Consider the following 22,053-nt stretch of genomic DNA (forward strand, 5'->3'; position numbering starts at 1 on the left):
GGCAGGCTCTGAGGGACCATGGAGTAATGGTTACAGCGAGAGGGTGCATGTTGGCCGTGACTTCAGAATTCCATGCACACCAGAACCACCTGCTTGTTAGAATCCAGACTCCTGGGCTCCACACACCTCAGAAATGTAGGGTCCTACCATCTGACGTGGGGAAGGACAGCTCAAGGTTCTGTTCTGAGCACACATTGAGGTGCTCCTTAGGTCTTCAGTGAGGTGGTCGTTCAGTTGTGGGTTCAGCTCCTACCTCTTTTCAGATGTACGACCTGGGGCAAGCTGCCAAAACTTTGTCTCTGTTTGTCTCTGTTTCCTTCCTTCGGTTTTGTCTGTAAAATGAGGCTATAATAACACCTACCTTGACTAAGTGTGAGGTATTGTCTCAGGGTGTTTATTGCACCTTGTAAACGTTCTAGAAGTGACCGGCAGCAGTCCTCTGAGGAACCTGCAGGCTCTCTTTGATGTTTCCGACTACTGCGGCTCTCTCACTCACCTAGTCACAAATACACTTAAAACCTGGCCTGGTTGGCTCCTCCTCATAGCCACCACCCTCCTGACCCCTGAACAGGCCCCTGTCTGGAGCCCCCAGGAGTCTCTTCCTCTTCATCCTCTTCAGGTCTGATAAGGTTTCAAACTTTAGCTCTGAGGCCTCAAAGCTATATCGTGAATCCAAAAAGTTACCCTCTGGGCCTCTCCACATCTGCTTCTCTTTCTCCCGCTCTCAGCTGTGACTCTGCACCACAAGCTATTCTGAATTTTCAGAAGCTTCGATTCTAGGTCTTAACACAAAAGTGCATCTTCTTTGCCCGGAGCGCTGCCTCCCATCCCGTAAAGCACTATTACTCATATTGTCATTCAGACGCTGTTTCCTTAGACCCAACAGTTGTGCTTCGAAAATCTAGGTTCTTTCCCGGCAGGAATGCTTGTTAGCCATGCTGTGAGCTTTTAAACCCACCTCCACTGTTCACAGGGCTCCAGGACAAAACACAAGCTTCTCTCCCCTAGCCACTCTGATACATTGTGGGTGCCCAAAACTATCTATTGACAAACGATCACATCCGAATAGACCAATAAATAAACCCTTGAGAATCCCTGGAGGCGGGCTCTGCCTGGATGGGTAAACACCCCGCCCTCCCCATCCTTTTGCCTACTCCCTAAAGCCTATGCTGGGTTTGGACCTGCGTGAGAAAAAAAAAAAAAAACTTCGCTTGACAAAGTCCCAGGGGGTCTGCTAGCCACAGGGGGGCGCCTCCAGCTCGTTCTATCTGGTTATCACCTTCTAGGACTCGAGCTGGTTACAAATTGCCAATGGGGGGAAGGGGCGGGGTTATCTGGCTGATGGACAGTGTGGCTCCGCCCAATCTAATTCATCTTTTCCGTGGCTCCTCCTGCTCCAAGCCCCAAGACGCCAAGGGTGGGCTCGGAGGAAAAGCGGCCAACTGAACTCTAGCAGAGTGCTCTCGCAGCAGAACCAGCTGGCTGGGCGGTCTGTGAGTGGGCGGCCGGTCTCTGAGGGCGTGGCCGGAGTGTTGACGGACAGGCGGGTAGCCCCGCCTCTCTCGCCCCGAGCGGCCGCTCCAACGCGAGGACCTGCAGAAGTGAGTACGTGAGCGGCGCAGCCAGATCCCGGCTTCTACCCCGGACGGCACACACACCAGGAGCCCAGGATCCGAGCTCGGCCCACAGTGGACTGTGCCCCGAGAACCGCGACCACCTGCACCTTCTGCCCTCCGAGTCCTCCAGCGTCAAGCAACCTTGCACCCCGGATCCTCCTGGACCGGTCCGTCCAGATTCCCGCGGGACCGACCTGCCGGCATCTCCCCGGAGCGCTGGGTTGGGCGACACCTCGGTTACGGAGCCGCCCGTCTGCTTTGCGCCCCATCCCTGCCGGGATCTCTTGGCCTGTGTGCGAGCCTTCTTCCTCGAGCGCCCCCAGCCCCGCCGGCGCGGCCCGGCTCGGCCCCCCCGAGCACCCCGGGCTATGGCCGGAGCCCGCCCGCCGCCGGGGCTTCTGCCACTGCTCGCTCCGCTGCTGCTGCCGCTGCTGCTGTCCGCCGGCTGTTGGGCGCTGGAAGGTGAGCGACGTCGGGGTTCCGCGCGCTACCGTGGAGCCCCGCCGTATGGGGCCGTGGGCAGAGTGCACCTCCAAGGAGGCTCTGGGCTCGAGCCGGCTCCGCAGCCTTCCTTGGGGGAACTGCTGGCAGCTGGACTCGGCACCGTCTCCCGAAAGCTGCAGTTCGGCCGTGGGTTATTGTGGGGATAGCCTACACTCCCAGCGGAGAACCGAGATCCTCGGGGTTTCGCACCTCTGGAAGGCGAGGAAATGTGGGCGACCCAGCATCAAGGCGGGGGCAGTGGGACTGGGGCGCTTGGGCGGAGTGAAGCGGAACTCCCCGGGTTGGGGGACGGCTGCACTGGTTGGGAACCCGTTGGAGTTAACTGTGAGTGTGATTGTGTGCACCCCGCTTTGTCAGGGGATGGCTGCGGGGGTGGGGAGGCGGGGGGCCTGTCATTGTTTATGGTTTCTCAAGTGCCAGCAACACATGAGGTGTGTGTCTGTTGTAAACCTTCTCGGACTCACCCCACCCCCACTTCTAGCAGGACGCTGGGACGACTTAGGTCTCCATTGAACCTCACAAACGGGTAGCACCTAAGCTGAGTGACTACCAGTCATCAGCGGCGGGAAAAGGTTAGCCTTGTCTGTTGGCTCTGTGAAAGCTACTAAGACTGCTGCTGAGAAGAAAACAGAACTCGGACAAACAGAAAGCCCGAGCGAGGAGCGCGGCTGGCTCAGCCTCACACTTAACCCACTTGACATGAATCCACAGGAAACACCGGCACAGGTCACTAACACGGTCTAGATGTTACAAAAATTGTGAACCCATTAAGTGAGGGGTGAAAACCTTCCTTAATGCGGAAAGAGGGTGGCACGGAATTTGAGGGGGGAATTGGAATATAGGCAATACTTAATGTTTGGGGTCATGGAGAGATCTAGGCACCGTTGTACCCGTATGTAATTAGATTCCTTCCTTAAATTCACAATGTAAACTTAAAGGTTGGGAAAGGGAGGGGAAAAAATATCTCTAAACACTTGAGAGGTTTCTGGTCTTTGGAATTTTCTCCTGTGAGGAGAGTACCACCATTATTTTGGTGCCCACTGTACTGACAGATTTATTCACATGGGTGGACACATGCAAATTTAGACAGATACACTGAGGTTGCACCCACATTTACACACACTCACCCACATGAGTGTGATAGGATCTCAGGCGTGAGAAACCAGTGTGGGGCTTTGTTGTTGATTGTCTTAAGGGTGTGAGCCAGGGAGCCTATTGAGTTCCCAGGTCTTGACTATCTTGACTCAGGAGAGGCAACGCTGGCACATGCACCCTGGGACACAGACTCAGCAGAGCTGTGCAGTGTGTGGAGGGTCCCGTGGCCCCTTTTGTGGCGTGTGGTAGGTAGTAGTGCAAAGAGTCGAGGGGTTTAGGGAGATGAGCAAAAGGCTAACCTGAGAAATCTCTTCCCTTCTTCCCTTTTATTGTGCACCCTCCTCAGACCCATTGAGGGAGGCCCTAGTGAGTAGGGCTGTTCTCCAGGTTGTCTCGTCCAAGGAGCTGATGGTGACTGAATGAAGAGGCTGCGACTGGGAGGCAGCACTAGTGCTATACTGAGGGAGGCTAGGTTCTCAGCAGGCCCAATTCTTCCATATACCTGCTTTCCGCTCCGACAAGGAAATGGTACCGGCCAGATTGAATTGTTACTCCATGTAAAGGGCTTACATTAGCACGGCTGTTGCTCTCCGAGGATTAGCGGTTGTTATTACTATTATTACCCTGGGGTCTGCTCGCTGGGGAGCAGTGAGAAGTGGCCTTATCTGGCTGGAGGGGCTGAGAAGAAAGGAATGGTGGGAGACAAGGCTGGAACTAGAAAGTTGAGCATATCTCATGTGTCCCCGCAGCTCCAAGGAGGGAAGGGACAGAGAGCAGAACCCTGCCTAAGAACCAGCTGTCTCCTGGGAGTGTGTGGTGAGGGGTGGACTTCAGGCCCTGGAAACGGTGTCCAGAGAGCAGGGCTCTGGGGGGACTTAGTCCTGGTGTTCCATCACCAGCTCCCAGACTTTTCGTGTGGTTTGCCGTGTGATTCCATGTCTCTGAGTCGTGAGTGCTGCCGCCTCTTGTGTTCCCACACACTGCCCGACACCTGGTTCCTGTTCGTTCCCTGCACACTGGAACTTACCAAGATCCCAGGACCTTGGCTCAGTTTTCCATTTGGGTGCCATTGGAAGCTGCCAGTTCTTGACTAAGTACACACACACACACACACACACCACAAACACACACACACACACACACACACACACACACGAGAGAGAGAGAGAGAGAGAGAGAGAGAGAGAGAGAGAGAGAGAGGCAGACAGACAGACAGAGAGACAGACAGACAGACAGAGTGGAGCCACCTCATTCCTGATTTTCTTCCTTTAAGGAATTTTCTCCAGTTCCCGCTAGCCCAAATCATTCTGTCAGTGGAAAAGAGGCGTTCAATGGGTTGAAAAAGCTAAGTTTGGGTCCTGGGGATGCGGAACTGATAGGTCCTATGTATTTGAGGATGGATTGGTATGTCCCAGGTGGGAGGAGACCTTTCTGTGAAAAGAGAAAGATCTCAACTTGTAAGAGGTGTGAGGTCAGGACATCCCACTTAGCCTTGCTAGTTAAGTCCTCACCGCAGGTAGCCTGGCCCTGGTGGGGTTTTTTTTTGGGGGGGGGAGGGGCCGAGCAGCAGGCCTCTGCCCCCTGAGGTAGTTGTTGTGACCCTGAGAACGTGGGAACTCCCCAGTTGATTGTCAAGGATTGCTTACTATTTCTTTTTACTTGTCTCCGGTGCTCTCTCCACCACCACCACCAGCCCTCCCACCCCACCCTGACCCTGTTCTTGGTTGTCACCCGCCAGAGCTTAGAGCAACAGGCATCTAGAAGCAGTTTGCTTCTTGCTGCCCTCCTCTCAGCCAGCCACTGGCCCAAGCACCTTCAGAGCTAAAGCCTAGGTTGTTGTGGGCAAGTCTCCGCCACTAGCCTTCTACTAATTAAACAGCAAAAGAGGCTGAATCACCAGGCCTGCATAGTTTGAAAATTGTAGACCTGCCTGTTGTGCTGACTCAAACTGGTTTGTCGGGCTTGGGCAGGAGGTGGGGGGGTAGGGGGGGCGGGTGGCAGCTGGGTACCTGACGGGATGGGAGTGGCCCCTTGGCCCCAGGGCTATCCTGAGGCCAAGTGTCCCATGGCCTTCTGCCTCCTGCTCCTGGTGAAGCCACTCAGAGCAGCATCCTGGGGAGCAGTGGAGGCCTCATGCTTGGGCCAGCTTGTCCACGGTCCAGGCTGGCTGGCAGAGACAGTCCAAGGGTGGGAACACAGGCTTTTGGGGCTCCCTGACTTGCGCTTCTTCTCTCTTCTCCCTCTCAGGTTTATTTAATTACAAATCCCCAGGATCTGAGAGGAAGAATGGAAAAACAAAAATGTGTTCTCTGTTCAGAGATGCTGCCCCTCCCCAGCATCCCTGATGTGGGGACCAAGGAACTATATATATAGCTAAGGATGGGAAACTGGCCCTGGGGAAGCTCGGCAACTCAAAACAAAGCCAAAAAGAAAGAAAGAAAGAACAACAGCCGCAAATGTCCCCACTAAACTACCTGCATGTTGCCTCTCAGACCCTAGGACAGGATTCTCCCAACCCCTTTCCCTCTCAGGCCTGCCCAGCACACAGATTGACACATGACTGGAATAAGAAACTGGGAACCTGATCCCCTGCTTGGGTGCAAGCTTGGGACTCTTTGGGGGTGGGGACAGCAGGGGTAGTTTGTTTCCCACCTGGTCACTGCTTTCTGCCCAGACCCTGTCCCCTATCCCTGCCTTCACGTGCCAATCCCCCCTGCCCCTCTCCCGCCCCCTTTACTTCCCTAGCCTTGAAATATGACCTTTCCTACAACCTCAGAATCCTTGACCTGGGTTTAGGCCCAAGGCTCCTTGGTTCTGTCTCATTTCTTGTTTCATGTTTCCTGGGCCTTGGTGGCACTTCTGCTCCAGGGTATAGTTCTGGGTGACTTGGAATTTGGAGGTTCTTGGGGTCTGGCAACTTTAATAAAGTTGAGTATCTGGTCTTTCACCAGGGCAGGCAGCGAGGCCCTCAGTCTGTGCTCTTGCACTGGTGTGGTCAAATGGCTGGGGTTTCCACAACGCTCCCATCCTGCCAATTCCGGAGCCAAGGCTTAGGAGTCCTCCGCACGCTGCCATTTTCCTGCCAGGGAAGTGGCTTGCTGCTTAGGCCCTGGCTATACCTGAGGAGGCCACACCCAGCCACACCCAGAATCATCTCAGTGCCCCTGCCCCTGCCCCACCCCCAGGCCTTGTGACCTGACTGACAGCTCCTGTTTTAGCTAGGACAACAGGAAGTAGAGTTGGGGTTGCCCTGTCTCTGTGAGAGGCAGGGTGAGAGGTAGCACCTTCCCCCAACTTTTCCTTCAGTGTAGTACAGGTACCCCAAAGGAAAGCACATTTGCAGTGTGTGTGCGCACGCCCGCTGCATGTATAACCCCAAAGTTGTTTCCCTAAGTTTAGTGATTGATGCAGTTTGTTTGTTTGTTTTCCTGAGACAGAGTTTCTCTGTGTATCCCTGACTGTCCTGGAACTCCCTCTGTAGACTTTGCTGGCCTCGCACCTCCTAGGGAATTGTCCTGCCTCTGCCTCCCAAGTGCTGGGATTAAAGGTGTATGCCACTGCCGCCTCCTCACTAAATGACTTGTTCTTATATTCCGTTTCCGTGTTCCTTCACAGAGTTGTGTGGTGTTTTCCATGCGACTGTGTAAGAGCTTGTTACAAGTCTGTGCGGGGAAGCCAGCGCTTGAGTTCGTACTTTATATGCAGCACTGTGTGCCTTGTAGCTGTGCAGTTGGGTGTGTGAGGAGGATGGACTGTTGGGTTGGGCGTGCCTGCCCTTAGAAAGGCTGTGTGGCTGAGAGTGGGTCGGCCTCGGGGCAAGCTGGATCTCTTGTGTAAGGAAGAGTTGCTGTATGTGAACTGTCTAAGGAGACCAATCTGTTTGTACCATATGCGTCTGTGCGTCTGAAAAAGACAGACTAGCTGTATGGGGGGTCCCATGTGCGTGTTTGTGGGTGGCTGTAGCTCCGTGTGTATTTGTCCACCGTATGGGTTGCCTTGCTCTTCTTTGGTCCCTAGAGAGGGAAACGAGCTCAGCCACTGAGAACTGGGTACTGCCTATGGTGTCCACAGGTGAGAGCTGCACAGTTGCCACCACAGCTACTTGCTATGGCTGTGACCCTGTGGAAAACTGAAAGGGTGTTGCATCAAAGCCCCCGGTTCCAGCTCACCAGCCTGGTGACAGCTTCCCCGTGACTTTTAAGGTGTCGTGGGCCCTTGTGTCTAGGGGGTGGCTGTCCTTTGCTGTCTCCCTCCACAGCCCCCTGATTGGGGTATGTAAGCAGTAGCTAGGGTAGTTGGAGGCTGCTCACGTTGCTCTTTTGTTCTTAGCCCCTGTGTCTTCACAGCAGAGAAAAGGCTTCCCTCGCGATACCATGGGTACATGGGTGCTATAACCTTCAGTCAGTCCTTCTGAGGCCAGGGCACTGATACTCAGTCTGCCCTGGACCTCCCTCTCCCTCCCTTGCTGGGGCAGACTGCAAGGAACAGGCCCCTCCTCTCCCAAGAGAAGTGGGGAAACCAGAGCGGCCCGCCTCCTCCCCACCCGGGTGACCGGAGCCCGAGCCCTTCCTCAGGCACACAGGCCTGGAAACCCAAGTCCTCTCCTCATTAATGGGAAAAATGTGCCGAGATTGAGCGATGGCCAAAGGCTGATCCCCTCCCTCCCTCTCCAGAAATTAAACAGAAATGAAGAGCCTCCCTCTCTCCCTCCTCCTGCGCCCGCCTCCAGCCCTCCCCTCTCTCCTCCCTCTCCCCTCCTCCCGGAGCCAGCGCCGGGCTTGTTTTAAACTGTGGAGGAATCTGGCTGGAGGGGGGGAGGGGGGCTGAATATTTGGGTTTAAACAGTTCCAGATGGGTTTGGCACAGGCTGAGCAGAAGGAAGTGAAGGAGAAGGAGGAGGAGGGAGGCAGCGCGCGGGAGCGGTGGGAGCCCTTGCCTGCTCCGGCGGGCGGGCAGCGGCGGGCGGCGGCGGGCAGACAAGCAGGCGGACTGGCCGGCTGGTTGGCTGGGGGAGGGGGTGCGCTTGGCTCAGCGCAGAGCGGCTGCTCCCAGGGACAGGAGTATTCCAGGCTGCCGGCTGGGGAAGAGGCCACTTGGCAATCTCCTTCTCTGTTGATGTCTCTTTGGGCCTCCTTGTCTCTTCATCTTACTGTCTGTTGTAGTCTGCTGCCCAGCATCCTCGCTGTCTGGTCCCAGCCTGCCAGAGTCCCATCAGCTTGGCCCAGCTAAGCTTGCTCTCTGCCTTCCTATCTCTGGGTTTCTGCTACTGACCTCTGTTTCCCTAAAGGACCACCCGCCAATGTGTGTCTGTTGGTCTGTCTGCCAGAGGGGGCTGGGACATCTCGCCATGCAGCCAGCCCTATAAGAATGGGCCAGCTGCTGTAGTTGTAGAGCCTGGCGCCCTACAGCAAGTGCCTGCTGGCCTTCTGCCCCTGGTGCCACCCATCTGGGTCCAGTTATCACTGCCCTGTCCACCCACTGGGTTCTCTGATGCCTTCTGCAGCAACATGTGCAGTTCTGGGGACCCTCAGCTGTCCCACCAAGGATGTGACATCCTCTAGAAGATCTGGGGTATCCCTGCCCAATTCAAGCCCCAAATTGAGGCTGCCTTGACTCTCAGGCTACAGGGAAGCAGTTGGGGGTCCTTTCCCGTCTTGATGGCATGCTAGATCTGATCTTGAACTTCATGCTGTCTTCGGTTGTCCAGCCAAAGCTCCGAAGCAGGTTCTAGGGGTGCAAGCGAGTCCGCTTCTAGAACGTCAAGGTTGTCCCTCCCATGACTGAGCCAGTGGAACTGACAAGGAACCAGAGCTCTGAACAGAGAGGGGCTGGCCCTGACATGTGGAGGAAGGCGATGTTAGGCTGGGAAACAGCCAGGTTTTTTTCCCCAAGCTTTCTTTTGTTTGTTTGTTTGTTTGGTGGGGTTGGGCTTTTGTACTTGAGACGTTCTCACTGTGTACCCCCGCCCCCCCCCGACCTAAGCTGAAACTTTGCAAACTCTCAGGTGCTAGGGTTACAGGCATGTGCCTCCACGGTTTGTTCTCTTGTCCCCTTTAAAGGGGTTTGTTGCTGAGTCAGCTGGACCTAAACTTGAGCTACCTTGAGAGCCCCTTGCTCCCTTAACAGTTTTCACCAGAATACACCAGGCTCTGCGTAGGCCTCGGGCTTCCGGTAGAAGGACTTCCTGAAGCTTCTCACTAAGCTGTAGGCATCGGTGGTCTCTTTGCCTTGCTTCAGCCCCACAGGTGGCTGAGGAGGAGGCTGGGAACAGGCCCTGACCTGCCTGCTCTAGCCTTCCCCGGGGCAGTGTGTGAGGCTGGGGCCATTGTGCTGGGAATGGAGTCAGGGGAGGCCCACGCTGCAGACCCTGCAGCCCACTGCCTTTGTGGAAGGATAAAGGCCCTGCTGGACCCCTTTGTGTGGAGATTAGCGGAGCCTGAGGTGTGTGAACCAGCCTTTGCTCCAGCCAGTTTGACCCAGGCCTAGGGTCAGAGGCAGAAGTCCAGCCCTAGCCAGCCAGGAGTTGTGACACCTCTGGAGATGACTTCAGGGTCTCCTCAGGGGAGTGGGGAAGGGAGACTTGAGAGGTTGTGCCGGGTTTCTTACATGCCTGGTTTTCCTGGATGACTTCTTCCTCATTCCAAGGTTAGCCCCTGACCTTTTCCCTCTCTTGTTTCCCGCCCCCAGAGACCCTCATGGACACAAAATGGGTGACATCTGAGCTGGCATGGACAGCTCACCCAGAAAGTGGGGTAAGACGTCCCCCCATCTCCACTGTCCTGTCTTCTGTGTCCTCGCCTCTTGTGTATGGTCTTCTCTTTCCTTTCCATTTGTCCCCTTCTTAGCCTGTCCCTCCTAGTGTGTGGATGTTTGTGTTTCTCCTCCAGCTGCCTGCTGTTCCATCTTTGTCCTGTCACCCTCACTTAGCAGTCCTTCCAGGTCTACCAAGACCCCCCTTCCCCCCCGCCCCCGCATCCTGGGTCCCTAGAAAAAGCGCTGGCTCAGGACCCAAGATGAACCCCAAGCATGGTGGCGTGCACACCTTTAGTTGCAGCACTTGGGAGGCAGAGGCTGGCAGATCTCTGTGAGTTCTAGGACAGCCTAGTCTACGTAGTTCCTGGATAGCCAGGGCTACATAGTGAGAACCTGTCTTTAAAAAAACAAAAAAAACAAAGAACGAACCAGGAAGCTTGGTCCCTAGATCTGTAAGGCATTGTGTGCCTTTGAACAGGGCATTTGACTTTTTTGAGCCTCTGTTTCCTGACTATTAAGTTCCTAGCATTCTGATATCTCTCAGCTGTTGGAATTAACTTCCCCAGGTGGCCTTCATGGCTGGGCTGAGCCTTTGGGGCCCTGGGGTATCATGGCAGTACATCCTCGGCAGATATCAAGCCAACTGTGATGTGGGCTGGTCTGTCTCATCTATAAGCCTTGGATTTCTGGCGGAAATTTTGTGACCGTGAACAGCCAGAGTTCACCAAATGCATTCTCTCCTGTCCAGCAAGATTAGCCAGGACGCACTGTTTAGTTCCCCACAACCTTACCAAATCCCAGTCAGCCCCACTGAACCGGCGATGAGACTGAGGCCCCAAGATAGCACTCACGTTGGTCTCCGCCGTGTTCCAGGTGCTTCCCTCACTTGGTTCTGTATCCCGAGGATATGCTAATTATTCCTTGGTTTCAGACCAAGAAACTGGGGTACAGAGAGGTTGAATATCATTAGACACCCAGAAAGCTGAGCTTTCAGCCCATGTCCGCCTGGGCTGCCCCTCGCCTCAGAAGCACCTCTGTGAGGGAAGTGCAGCAGCCCCTGGACAGTTGGTAAAATGGCTCGTTCTCTTTTTAACTTGGTCCACCTCAGTGGGAAGAAGTGAGTGGCTACGATGAAGTCATGAACCCCATCCGCACGTATCAGGTGTGTAATGTGCACGAGTCCAGCCAGAACAACTGGCTCCGCACGGGCTTTATCTGGCGGCGGGAAGTGCAGCGTGTCTACGTGGAGCTCAAGTTCACCGTGCGAGACTGCAACAGCATCCCCAACATCCCTGGCTCCTGCAAGGAAACCTTCAACCTTTTCTACTACGAGGCCGATAGCGATGTGGCTTCGGCCTCCTCTCCCTTCTGGATGGAGAACCCCTACGTGAAAGTGGACACCATTGCCCCGGATGAGAGCTTCTCACGGCTGGACGCCGGGCGCATCAACACCAAGGTGCGCAGCTTCGGGCCGCTTTCCAAGGCCGGCTTCTACTTGGCCTTCCAGGACCAGGGTGCCTGCATGTCCCTCATCTCCGTGCGAGCCTTCTACAAGAAGTGTGCGTCCACCACTGCAGGCTTCGCCCTCTTCCCCGAGACCCTCACGGGGGCTGAGCCCACGTCGCTGGTCATTGCCCCCGGCACCTGCATCGCTAATGCTGTGGAGGTATCGGTACCACTCAAGCTCTACTGCAATGGCGACGGCGAGTGGATGGTGCCCGTTGGTGCCTGCACCTGTGCTACTGGCCACGAGCCAGCTGCCAAGGAGTCCCAGTGTCGCGGTAAGCGGAGCCTGAGGAGGGAGCGGAGGGGAAGGAAGCCTGACCCTAGCCAGGCTTCCTATCGACCTGATAAGCTCTCAGGTGTGGATTGGAGGGTAGGAAAGGGAGGAGCAGCTGTTGTGCAATAGACAATGTCCGACAAAGATGAGCGCAGGATAAGAAAAGGGGACACGGGGAAAGGGATGAGGAAAACGAAGCTGAGGACACACTCAGAGATGGAATGTCTGCCTGGCTTGCACAAGGCGTGCGTGTGCGCGCTCTCTCTGTCTCCACCCTCCCCCCCTCCAGTCCCCAGCACTGAGAAGGGGTAGTTGGGGAGAGAAGGAGTGAGAGATGAGAGGCTTCAGGTTAGAAGACCTTGTGAATGATTGACAAGCGAGCCCTGGGAAGCTGGACAGACTTTCGAGGCTGGCAGGGATGACCTCTTTCTTGGTCCTGTACTCAATGTATATACTTCACCTTGGAAGTTCTAGAGGGGCTCTCAGAGCTGAGGGGGTGATGCTGGGGGCATCTCTTCGCATTAAGGATTCGTGTTGCTTGAGGAGCTGTGTGTGTGTGTGTGTGTGTGTGTACGCGGTGTGTGTGTGTGTGTACGCGCGTGTGCGTGTGTGTGTGTGTCGCAGAAGTTAGAGGAGCCTGTGCGTGTTACTGAACCGTGCTACGGGTGGCATCATCAGCGCAGTAGTAGATGATTCCTGAGACTCTGATGGGCATAAGGACGTGATGCCCTGCTCTGGGACCTCGTGTCACCAACTGATGGGAAGCCACTGGTCCCAAGGAGTGTGGAGGAGACACATGGAGGATGGGGATTGTTCAAGTCCTTATTCATAAGAAAAGTGGGAGACTCGCTGAGTCTCATAAGACCTCAGCTGTAAAATCTTCTTGATGAGAGGCCGGAGAGATGGCTCAGTGGTTAAGAGCACTGCCTGCTCTTCCAAAGGACCCGGGTTCAATTCCCAGAACCCACATGGCAGCTCACAACTGTCTGTAATTCCAAGATCTGACACCCTCACACCAATGCACATAAACAGGCCTCCTACCCAGTGCTGAAGTCCGGTGACATGGGAAATGGCTCTTATGATAGGCCCCTGTGTAAGAGCGGTCTAGGCCACCATCAACCTGGCCTGCCATGTGAGGCCACAGTATTGAGTCACCTCGCTGGCCCCCTCTCTTTAGGAACCTGCTGGAAACTTCCTCTTCCCAAGTGTAGAGTGTAGAAAGCCCGGGTGGGGGTGATGAGCCCTGACAGCCTGAAGAAGGGCTAACACTCTGCAGGTCCCTGGCAGGAAGTGCAGGCTGGTTCCCATAGCAACCAGGCTGGCCTGGCCTCTGCCCCCTCCCCCACTGGTTCAAAGAGCTAGGATGGAATATCACCTTTGTGAGGGGAGGCCCCAGCCCCAGGCATGGAAAAGCTTGGTGACTCTCCAGAAGTCATCCCGTGGGTAGACGGACAAGTCACTTCAATGTGTCCAGGACTGTCTCCAATGAAGCCCGTTGTCCTTTTTGTCCCCGTGTCCCCTTTCACTCCTTAAATAATTCCGATTTTGAATAGTAATTATGGCCACCCTACACACAAGGGGTGTTGCAGAGCCTTTCTCGTACCAACAGTGTGAGTGTGAGAAGGGTGCTCAGGCACTGGGCTCTGAGTCCACTTGAAAACAGGTCCCCTGGGAATCTTTGAGGCCTTTGAACTCCAGGTGACCCCAGCCTTCTTGCTGTTTTCTTTATGCCCCCCCTTTTCTAACTCCTGCCCAACCCCTGCCCTGCTCCTTGGCGGGTGGGGCAGAGGTTTGCTGGGGCGCCCTCTGCAGAGAAGGAGGCCTTAACCTGGCTCCCACAGTATCCTTGAGTCTCCTCAAGAATTACAATCCTCTGGGGAGCATTGGGGAAGGCTGGGGGGCATCTCAGGAGAATACAAGGTGCTGGGGCTCAGCAGTGGTCTCTCCCCATCCCCTCATCTTCTTCTTCTTGCTGCCCTGCTTCAACAAGCCAAGACTGTCCAGGTGGTGGGCTGGCGTCTTCTGAGGCACCCCGGGGTGGACGGGGAGTGGTGATGGTTAGAGGTGGAGAAGAATCTGCTGATATGGGATTCCTGTGAGGCAGAAGGGCCCTTTGTAGCTGGAGTTGGGGGTGATATCAGCATTGCCCCCGCCCTCGTGGTCTGGGAGTTGGAGGGGCTAAGACACAGGCTGGCGAAGCACAGGTTCTCTCAGAGGACGGGAGGTCTGATGGCTGCCGAGAAGGGAGATAAGTGTGTGCTGTCCTCTTTTCTCTTGCAGCCTGTCCCCCTGGGAGCTATAAGGCAAAGCAAGGGGAGGGGCCCTGCCTCCCCTGTCCCCACAATAGCCGCACCACCTCGCCAGCTGCCAGCATCTGCACCTGCCATAGTAACTTCTACCGTGCGGACTCAGACTCGGCAGACAGCGCCTGCACCAGTGCGTGAGCCCCTCTGCTCTCCTCCTGGGGCTAGCCTAGAGAGCCTAAGTCAGTGAGATAACCCCTCCTTCTAGATGAGGAAACTGGAGCTCAGGGGGGTGGGGGGCGCCGGTAAGATGGTGTGCTTGGGATTGTCACCAAGGAGGTGCTCGTCTTTGAACTAGAATCCAGCTCAGCTGGCTTGTCCCATCTTACCTGCATTTTGACAAGATTCCACTGGCTGGCAGCAGGCAGCAGGAGCTAGCTAGGACCAGCCAGCTCATCGGCAGTCCTTTGTCTGCTGCACTCTCAGCCCAGCTCTAGCCACAACCTAAGGATGTGCTGTCCTGCTATCTTCCCGTCCTCGCCTCCGGTACGCCAGGCATGGTGCCAGGCACAGAGGATAGGAAAGAAAGTGAGATGTTGTCACTAGGAGGCTTAGCACCAAATTGCAGAAACAGATAATGACCGTGAAATACGCTAAGTGCTGGGCCTAGGGATGATGCTATGGGATGTACAGAGGATGGGAGAAGACAGCAGGAACAGGCTACTAGGAGGAGGTGACATCACATTGAGTCTTGAAGGGTGAGCAGGAAGTGCAGGGACATCACTGTGCTTTTTCAAGCAGCGGTGGGATAAGTGTCCAAGGCAGTGTGGGCAGAGGGTGATCCTAGGCCCCCAACTCATTTCTCCTCATGTCCCCCAAAAGCCGTGCCATCTCCACCCCGGGGCGTAATCTCCAATGTGAATGAGACCTCGCTGATCCTCGAGTGGAGTGAGCCCCGGGACCTTGGTGGACGGGATGACCTCCTTTATAACGTCATCTGCAAGAAGTGCCGTGGGAGCCCTGGGGTCGGGGGTCCCGCAACCTGCTCACGCTGTGATGACAACGTGGAGTTTGTGCCTCGGCAGCTGGGCTTGACAGAGCGCCGGGTCCACGTTAGCCACCTGCTGGCCCACACGCGCTACACCTTTGAGGTGCAGGCCGTCAACGGTGTCTCAGGCAAAAGCCCTTTGCCACCCCGCTATGCAGCTGTGAATATCACCACCAACCAGGCCGGTGAGAAGGCGACAAAAGATGGGGGGTACCAGGGTCACATCCTGCCCTGGATAGAGAGGCTGAGGTGCCTCTGGGGTCCCGCGGCAACTGACCTTTGGGAAGGATGCCTGGGCCTAGGAGTCCTTAGTGAGCCTTTTCTCTTTTCCAGCCCCATCCGAAGTACCTACACTTCACTTGCACAGTAGCTCTGGGAGCAGCCTGACCCTGTCCTGGGCACCCCCAGAGCGGCCTAACGGAGTCATCTTGGACTATGAGATGAAGTACTTTGAGAAGGTCCGAATCTCAAGGGGCAGGAGGAAGCTCGGCGGGAGGGGGGCTGTGGGGGGGGGGCTACATGGGGCTAACACTGTACCCAGATAGCATTAAGGGGGCCTTTGGGATCAGAGCTACAGCACAGGGCAAGCCTGATGATGGACTGGGGTGGGGGAGGGAGGGGCTGGTCCTAAGGATGCCACCGTTGTCATGGTATTGCAGAGTAAAGGCATTGCCTCCACCGTCACCAGCCAGAAGAACTCCGTGCAGCTCGATGGGCTACAGCCTGATGCCCGTTATGTAGTTCAGGTCCGGGCTCGCACCGTAGCAGGCTATGGACAATATAGCCGCCCGGCTGAGTTTGAGACCACGAGTGAAAGAGGTAAACGTCCCTGCTCCCACCGCGTGCCAGTGTCTGCCCCAGTCCATCTTTCTCACTCCTTCACACAACCACCAATCCTTTATCTCCAGGCTCGGGCGCCCAGCAGCTTCAAGAGCAGCTTCCTCTCATTGTGGGCTCCACTGTAGCAGGCTTCGTCTTCATGGTGGTCGTCGTGGTCATCGCTCTTGTCTGTCTCAGGTACCGCCGCCGCCAGGCCTGTGGTGGCCATCCCGCCCCCAAGGCTGGCTCACACTCGTGGGGCTCTCCTACTGCAGTCATAGCCGTCACCTCCCTCCCTCCACAGCCACAGCCATCCCAGGCTCAGGCTTTTGTTGCCAGGCAAGGGCCTGCTTCAATCCACCCTGTCATCTGTGCCGTTTTTCTACCCCCAGGGACGACCTCAGCCTTGACCCAGAGACCCAGGAGTCACTATGACCACGGGCCACGGGTTCCCACTCCCAAACCCTTGCCTTGTCTGTGGGCTCCAGGGTCCCCTGAACAGAGGGGGCTAATAGCACTTTGCCTTAAGGCCTCCTCTGTTCTGCCCCTCCAGGAAGCAGCGCCGCGGCCCTGACGCAGAGTACACGGAGAAGCTGCAGCAGTACAGTGAGTGCCGCCCTGTCCCCAGTGTCCAGCTCCCGTAGGCTTAGAGACTTTAACGTCGTCCCTCTGACTGGCGGCTTCTAGTTGGGTACCATTTCCTGATCCAATGTCCCCTGTGAGCTCTCCCTTACCCGCTAGCCCCAGAGTCTTAAGTTGTAACCCCAGCCCCCAAAACAACGGCGAATCCCATGGGAACAAAATATCACACACACCCGGGAAACAATTAACTGTGAATTCCTGTGGCAAAGGACACTAAGACTCCACAAAGGAAGGCTTCCTGGAGGAAGTGGCAGGATGAACAGGGTTCTGAGATGGAGGAACATTCCTGGCTCAAGGAGCCTCTGGAAGGAAGTGAAGGACGAGGCGTGCCCGGCTGTGGGGGTAGTGAGAAGATAGGTTTGACAGCCGTGAGACTGCCAGGCTGAGAAATGTGGCCAGCCCTTTGGAGGGTCCTAAACAGCGGGCAGGGTTTGGACTTGACTCTACCGCAGGTAATTGGGAAGCCTCTCAGGTGAGGGGGAGTAACAGTGGGTGTATTGTTCCAGGAGGCCACAGGGCAGCTGGGTGGGAAAAGTGCAGAGGCAGAGAGCCCAGCTAGGAGGCTATTTGCAATTGTGCCGAAGGCGCCCCCCACCCCCCAAGGCTGGGCAGTGGGGAGGAGGAACGGGAGGACAAACTGGAAAGAATATGAACATGCTGAGAGACGAGGGAGAGAGACAAGAAGAGGAATCCTGAGAGGCTAGCTCATGTGGTTCCTCGGCATTCTCGTGGGGGAGGGGCAGGGTACCAGGGCATGGCACGAAGGCTGGGGCAGGCTCAGCCCGGGAGAGGCTGTCAGTGGTGCCACCCAACAGGGCGGCCCCTGCACATGAGCTCCCTGCCTATGGCTTGAAGTCCATGCTCTTGTGTCCACTTCTTTTTCCCTGCAGTTGCTCCCGGGATGAAAGTTTACATTGATCCCTTTACCTACGAGGATCCCAATGAGGCCGTCCGAGAGTTCGCCAAGGAGATCGACGTGTCTTGCGTCAAGATCGAGGAGGTGATTGGAGCTGGTATGTAACAGTCCTCTCGCGAGGCGAGGCGGGGCGGAGACTGGGGAGATCCCCCGAAATACAGCGTGATGTGACCTGCGCCTTGCTCTACAGGGGAGTTCGGGGAAGTGTGCCGTGGCCGGCTGAAGCTGCCTGGCCGCCGGGAGGTGTTCGTGGCCATCAAGACGCTGAAGGTGGGGTACACTGAGAGGCAGCGGCGAGACTTCCTAAGCGAGGCTTCCATCATGGGTCAGTTTGACCATCCCAATATAATCCGTCTAGAGGGTGTGGTCACCAAAAGCCGTCCAGTTATGATCCTCACTGAGTTCATGGAGAACTGTGCGCTCGACTCCTTCCTACGGGTAAGAGCCTGCCACGTGTCTCTTCTTTCTCCAGAGAGCTAGGTCAGTCAGAACAACTGTTTCAAAGCCTACAGGTATTTAGAGGTAGAGCGATAGGGCAATGCCTGGGCCTTGGAGTGCCAGCATGGCTTTACTGCTTGTCAAGTCTCGATCCAGGAAGAGACTTATTTTTCCTAGTCTCAGAAACCTAAGTTATAAAACGAGGCTGGTCATAATTACTAGATTCTCACGGGGGTGGGGGTGGGGAGTTCACTGGGATGGCTTATACAAGATGCATGACACATGGTAGGGCAGCAAACAGCTGTCCCTGCTCAGCGCATTCTGGGCCCAAACTGCAAAGCGTGGTCTTTGGAAGGCTTGGAGAGAACAGGCAGACAAGCCATGGGTCTGTGGGGGAGGGCAGCAGGCCCCATCTAAGCCCACCCCTTGCCTCTAGCTCAACGACGGCCAGTTCACAGTCATCCAGCTTGTGGGCATGCTGCGCGGCATTGCTGCTGGCATGAAGTACTTGTCCGAAATGAACTACGTGCATCGTGACCTGGCCGCCCGCAACATCCTTGTCAACAGCAACCTGGTCTGCAAAGTCTCTGACTTTGGCCTCTCCCGCTTCCTGGAGGATGACCCCTCAGACCCCACCTACACCAGCTCCCTGGTACAGGAAGCAGCTGGGAGGGACTTGAGGGAGGGGAGGGCTGGCCAAGCAGGGGGCTCAGGGCTGGGGGGTCAGCCTTGAGTCACAAGGTGAAGGCTATGTACCCCCCACCACCACCAGGGTGGCAAGATCCCTATCCGCTGGACCGCCCCGGAGGCCATAGCCTATCGGAAGTTCACCTCTGCCAGCGATGTCTGGAGCTATGGAATTGTCATGTGGGAGGTCATGAGCTATGGAGAGCGGCCCTACTGGGACATGAGTAACCAGGATGTGAGTGGGGCTGAGGGACAGCGGGTTGGCTGGTGGGAGTCAGCAGGGCGTGGGGCGGAGCTTATTTGTTTCTATCCCCGTTGTCCAGGTCATCAACGCCGTAGAGCAGGACTATCGCTTGCCACCCCCCATGGACTGCCCCACTGCCCTGCACCAGCTCATGCTGGACTGTTGGGTGCGGGACCGGAACCTCAGGCCCAAGTTCTCCCAGATCGTCAACACGCTAGACAAGCTCATCCGCAATGCTGCCAGCCTCAAGGTCACCGCCAGTGCCCCGTCTGGGTCAGTGTCCCTGCTCCCACTAGGCTGGCTACCCTAACCCTATTATTCCCTAGCTCCCTGGATGCACTGAGTCACTCTCCCCCTCCCCCCCTCCACAGCCTCTCCCAGCCCCTCCTGGACCGCACAGTCCCAGATTATACAACCTTTACAACAGTGGGTGACTGGCTAGACGCAATCAAGATGGGGAGGTATAAGGAGAGCTTTGTCAGTTCCGGCTTCGCATCCTTCGACCTGGTGGCTCAGATGACTGCAGAGTAAGTGAACCCACCCCACCCCTCACACATACAAGGTGCAGGCACTGGGCAGGTGCACTGGCTGAGCCCAGGGTAGCAGGCAGAAGGTAAAGGACTGACTATTGCCTCTTTTTTTTTTTTTTTTTTTTTTTTTTTTTTCCCTTCCTGTCTCTAGAGATCTGCTAAGGATTGGGGTCACTTTGGCTGGCCACCAGAAGAAGATCCTCAGCAGTATCCAGGACATGAGGCTGCAGATGAACCAGACACTGCCCGTGCAGGTCTGACACTCAGCTCCAACCATGGGGGGTGTGCCTCCCCTCCAAGACTGCACAAGGATTCTGACCGGCCAGCTGGACTTTTGGATGCCTGGCCTTTGGCTGTGGCCCAGAAGATGGAAGTTTTGGGGAGGACCCTAGCTGTGACTTCTCCAGGCCTGTGCTCCCTCCCAGGAAGTGTGCCCCAAACCTCTTCATATTGAAGATGGATTAGAAGAGGGGGTGATGACCCCCTCCCCAGATGCCTCGGGGCCCAGGCCTTCCTGCTCTCCAGCGGGGAATCTTCACAACTCAGATTTGCCTGTGCTTCTGCAGTGGAGGTCCTGGTAGGGGTCGGGTGGGGGAAATCCTGGGGTTCTTCAGGCTCCAGCCCTGGCAGGGGTCTGCCCCCACCAGGTAAGCAGAGAGTACTCCCTCCCCCAGGAAGTGGAGGAGGGGGACTCTGAGAATGGGGAAACATGGTGCCCCATCCTAAAGCCAGCTGGTACCTCCAGTTTGCACAGGGACTTGTTGGGGACTGAGGGCCCTGCCCTACCCCTGCCCTTGGTGCTGTCATAAAAGGGCAGGCAGGAGCAGGCTGAGGAGCAGCCCTTGCCTCCCAGAGACTGACTCACAGAGCCAGAGACTGCGTGTGCGTGCGTGTGTGCGTGCGTGCGTGTGTATGTGTGTGTGTGTGTAATGGATATGTGTGTGTGCGTGTTGTGCACATGCTTGCCTGCACAGAGAGCATGTATGTGTACAAGCTTGGCCCTGTGCCCTGTAGTAGGGCCAGCTGGGCAGACAGCGAAATAAAGGCAATAAGATGACGATGCTCTTGCTCCTCCTCGTTCCTCCTCCCAAAATAAGATCCCATGATTCCCTTGTGTTCATAATCCCCCAGCTGTTAGACCTTAGCAACTTCCCAGAGTCGGTGGGAAACTACACTGAGGCCTATCTAGGCAGGCTTAATTTCACTTTCCAAGTTCAGCCCCATTGCTTTGAGCATCTAATAGGCTTCTCAGAACTGGCGCATTAACTGAGCTGAGCCAGCCACCCTAGAGTTCCTTGCCTCTGTGGCTTGGGGACAGGCTCTGGAGTCTGTGTGGTGGTAGAGTGTCTGAGGGAGAGCCAGGGGGTTAGTCAGTCCCCAGAGTATAAGAGGAGTCATTTACAGCCAGCCAGAAAGAAGACTCCTCTTCACCAAGCACTTAAGTGTGTCCAGGCTTGGGGCCGAATGCCCCATTTACACCCACAGTCTATTTCAGCTCAGGAACCCAGCCAGGAGAAGAGACAGATAGATAGATGCTCAGTGATTTGACCACAGTCCCCAGCCAGCACTAGAGGCAGAGGCTGGACTTCTGGACAGTATAACAAGAGCCAGAAAGGTGTCAGGGGGAAAAAAAAAAAACCAACTTCCAGAGTCAAAGAAGAGCTTGTGGGGGTGTCCGGACATGGATAAGGGACATGGTTTCCGGGTAATGGAATGGGCTTGGGTAGGTAAGTGTATGCGCCCAGGGTTTGTTTTCCCCAGTGGTGGCAGGGAGGGCGAGAGCGCAGAGGCGGACATCTGCACAAAGAGAAATGCAGGGCCTTTTGCACCAACAAGCAGGAGGGCGTAGGGCATAACAGATGTGATGCTACCGCAGTAACCGTAGGTGCTGCTTAGAACAGGTTTCTGAGGCATCTGAATCCTAACTTAAAGTGTCCCTCACTGGGAGGGGCGGGGTAGGCCTAGGAGCATGCGCACAGGGTTCAGGTGTGGTGCCCTCGGTCTGGTGGTTCATGGCCTCCAGGTAGGGCAGAGCCTCCTACCGGAAGTCTAGGTGGAAGCAGGGGAAAACTGCTGGTGTAGGAGGAGTCAGCTGTGTTTGTCCTGGACTCCCTTTGTAAACTAGGCTGGCCTTGAACTCCGCCTGCCTCTGTCTCCCTTGTGCTGGGATTAAAGGCGTGCGCTGCCACTGCGCCTGGCAGGAGCCAGCTATTTAAAGGCAGGAGATCTGGGCATTCGAAAGTTGCTGGCTCCTTTTCCTTTTTCTGCTCTGACAGACAGGCTCTCATGACTGCCTCTCTGTCCTACACTACTTGCATTAGGTGCCCAGAGATCCTCACCTTGAGTGGGCACACCCACTACACGGAGCCTCAGCAGACCCTGGGCTCCAGGCAGGAGGATGGGCTGGAGAGCCTCAGTCATGTTTATACACTGCAGTGCTTTGAGGTGTAAGGCTGTATAGGAGAGGGGGCATGGAGCTAGGTGGCATCGGTACATTTGGTGCCCACTTCTTACTCTTTCTACTCTTGGGGGAAAGGGGTGACTCTGAACCAGTGAGGGATCTGTGCCTCCTCTCTTCTGGGGTAATTTTTCCTTTGACCCACCCGATGATGCCGCCTGGCGCAGGGGATAGGGCTCCACCCATAGAGGGAGACCAGGATCTTCAGGGCCAACTTGAGCCTAAGCCCAGGGGTACACAAATGCTTGGCTGTGTGTCCAGCCCAGTGCACTCTGCCATT

At 55.9% G+C, this 22,053-nt stretch overlaps 1 protein-coding gene across 1 annotated transcript; it reads left to right on the forward strand.

Annotated features, from left to right (window-relative positions):
- The first annotated feature begins 1,965 nt into the window (after positions 1–1,965).
- On the forward strand, positions 1,966–20,237 carry Ephb3 (EPH receptor B3). The gene is given in 18 exon segments (XM_051150736.1): positions 1,966–2,078; positions 9,903–9,967; positions 11,077–11,749; positions 14,029–14,184; positions 14,874–15,224; positions 15,373–15,497; positions 15,699–15,858; positions 15,948–16,056; positions 16,412–16,464; positions 17,391–17,513; positions 17,607–17,854; positions 18,291–18,506; positions 18,627–18,776; positions 18,865–19,058; positions 19,157–19,312; positions 19,467–19,569; positions 19,741–19,797; positions 19,799–20,237. Coding segments are annotated over 18 exon segments (3,201 nt in total). The 5' UTR covers positions 1,966–1,984; the 3' UTR covers positions 19,967–20,237.
- Positions 20,238–22,053: the final 1,816 nt, after the last annotated feature.

This window comes from Acomys russatus, chromosome 8, assembly GCF_903995435.1.
Source record: "Acomys russatus chromosome 8, mAcoRus1.1, whole genome shotgun sequence".
In the NCBI taxonomy this organism is placed as follows: Eukaryota; Metazoa; Chordata; class Mammalia; order Rodentia; family Muridae; genus Acomys; species Acomys russatus.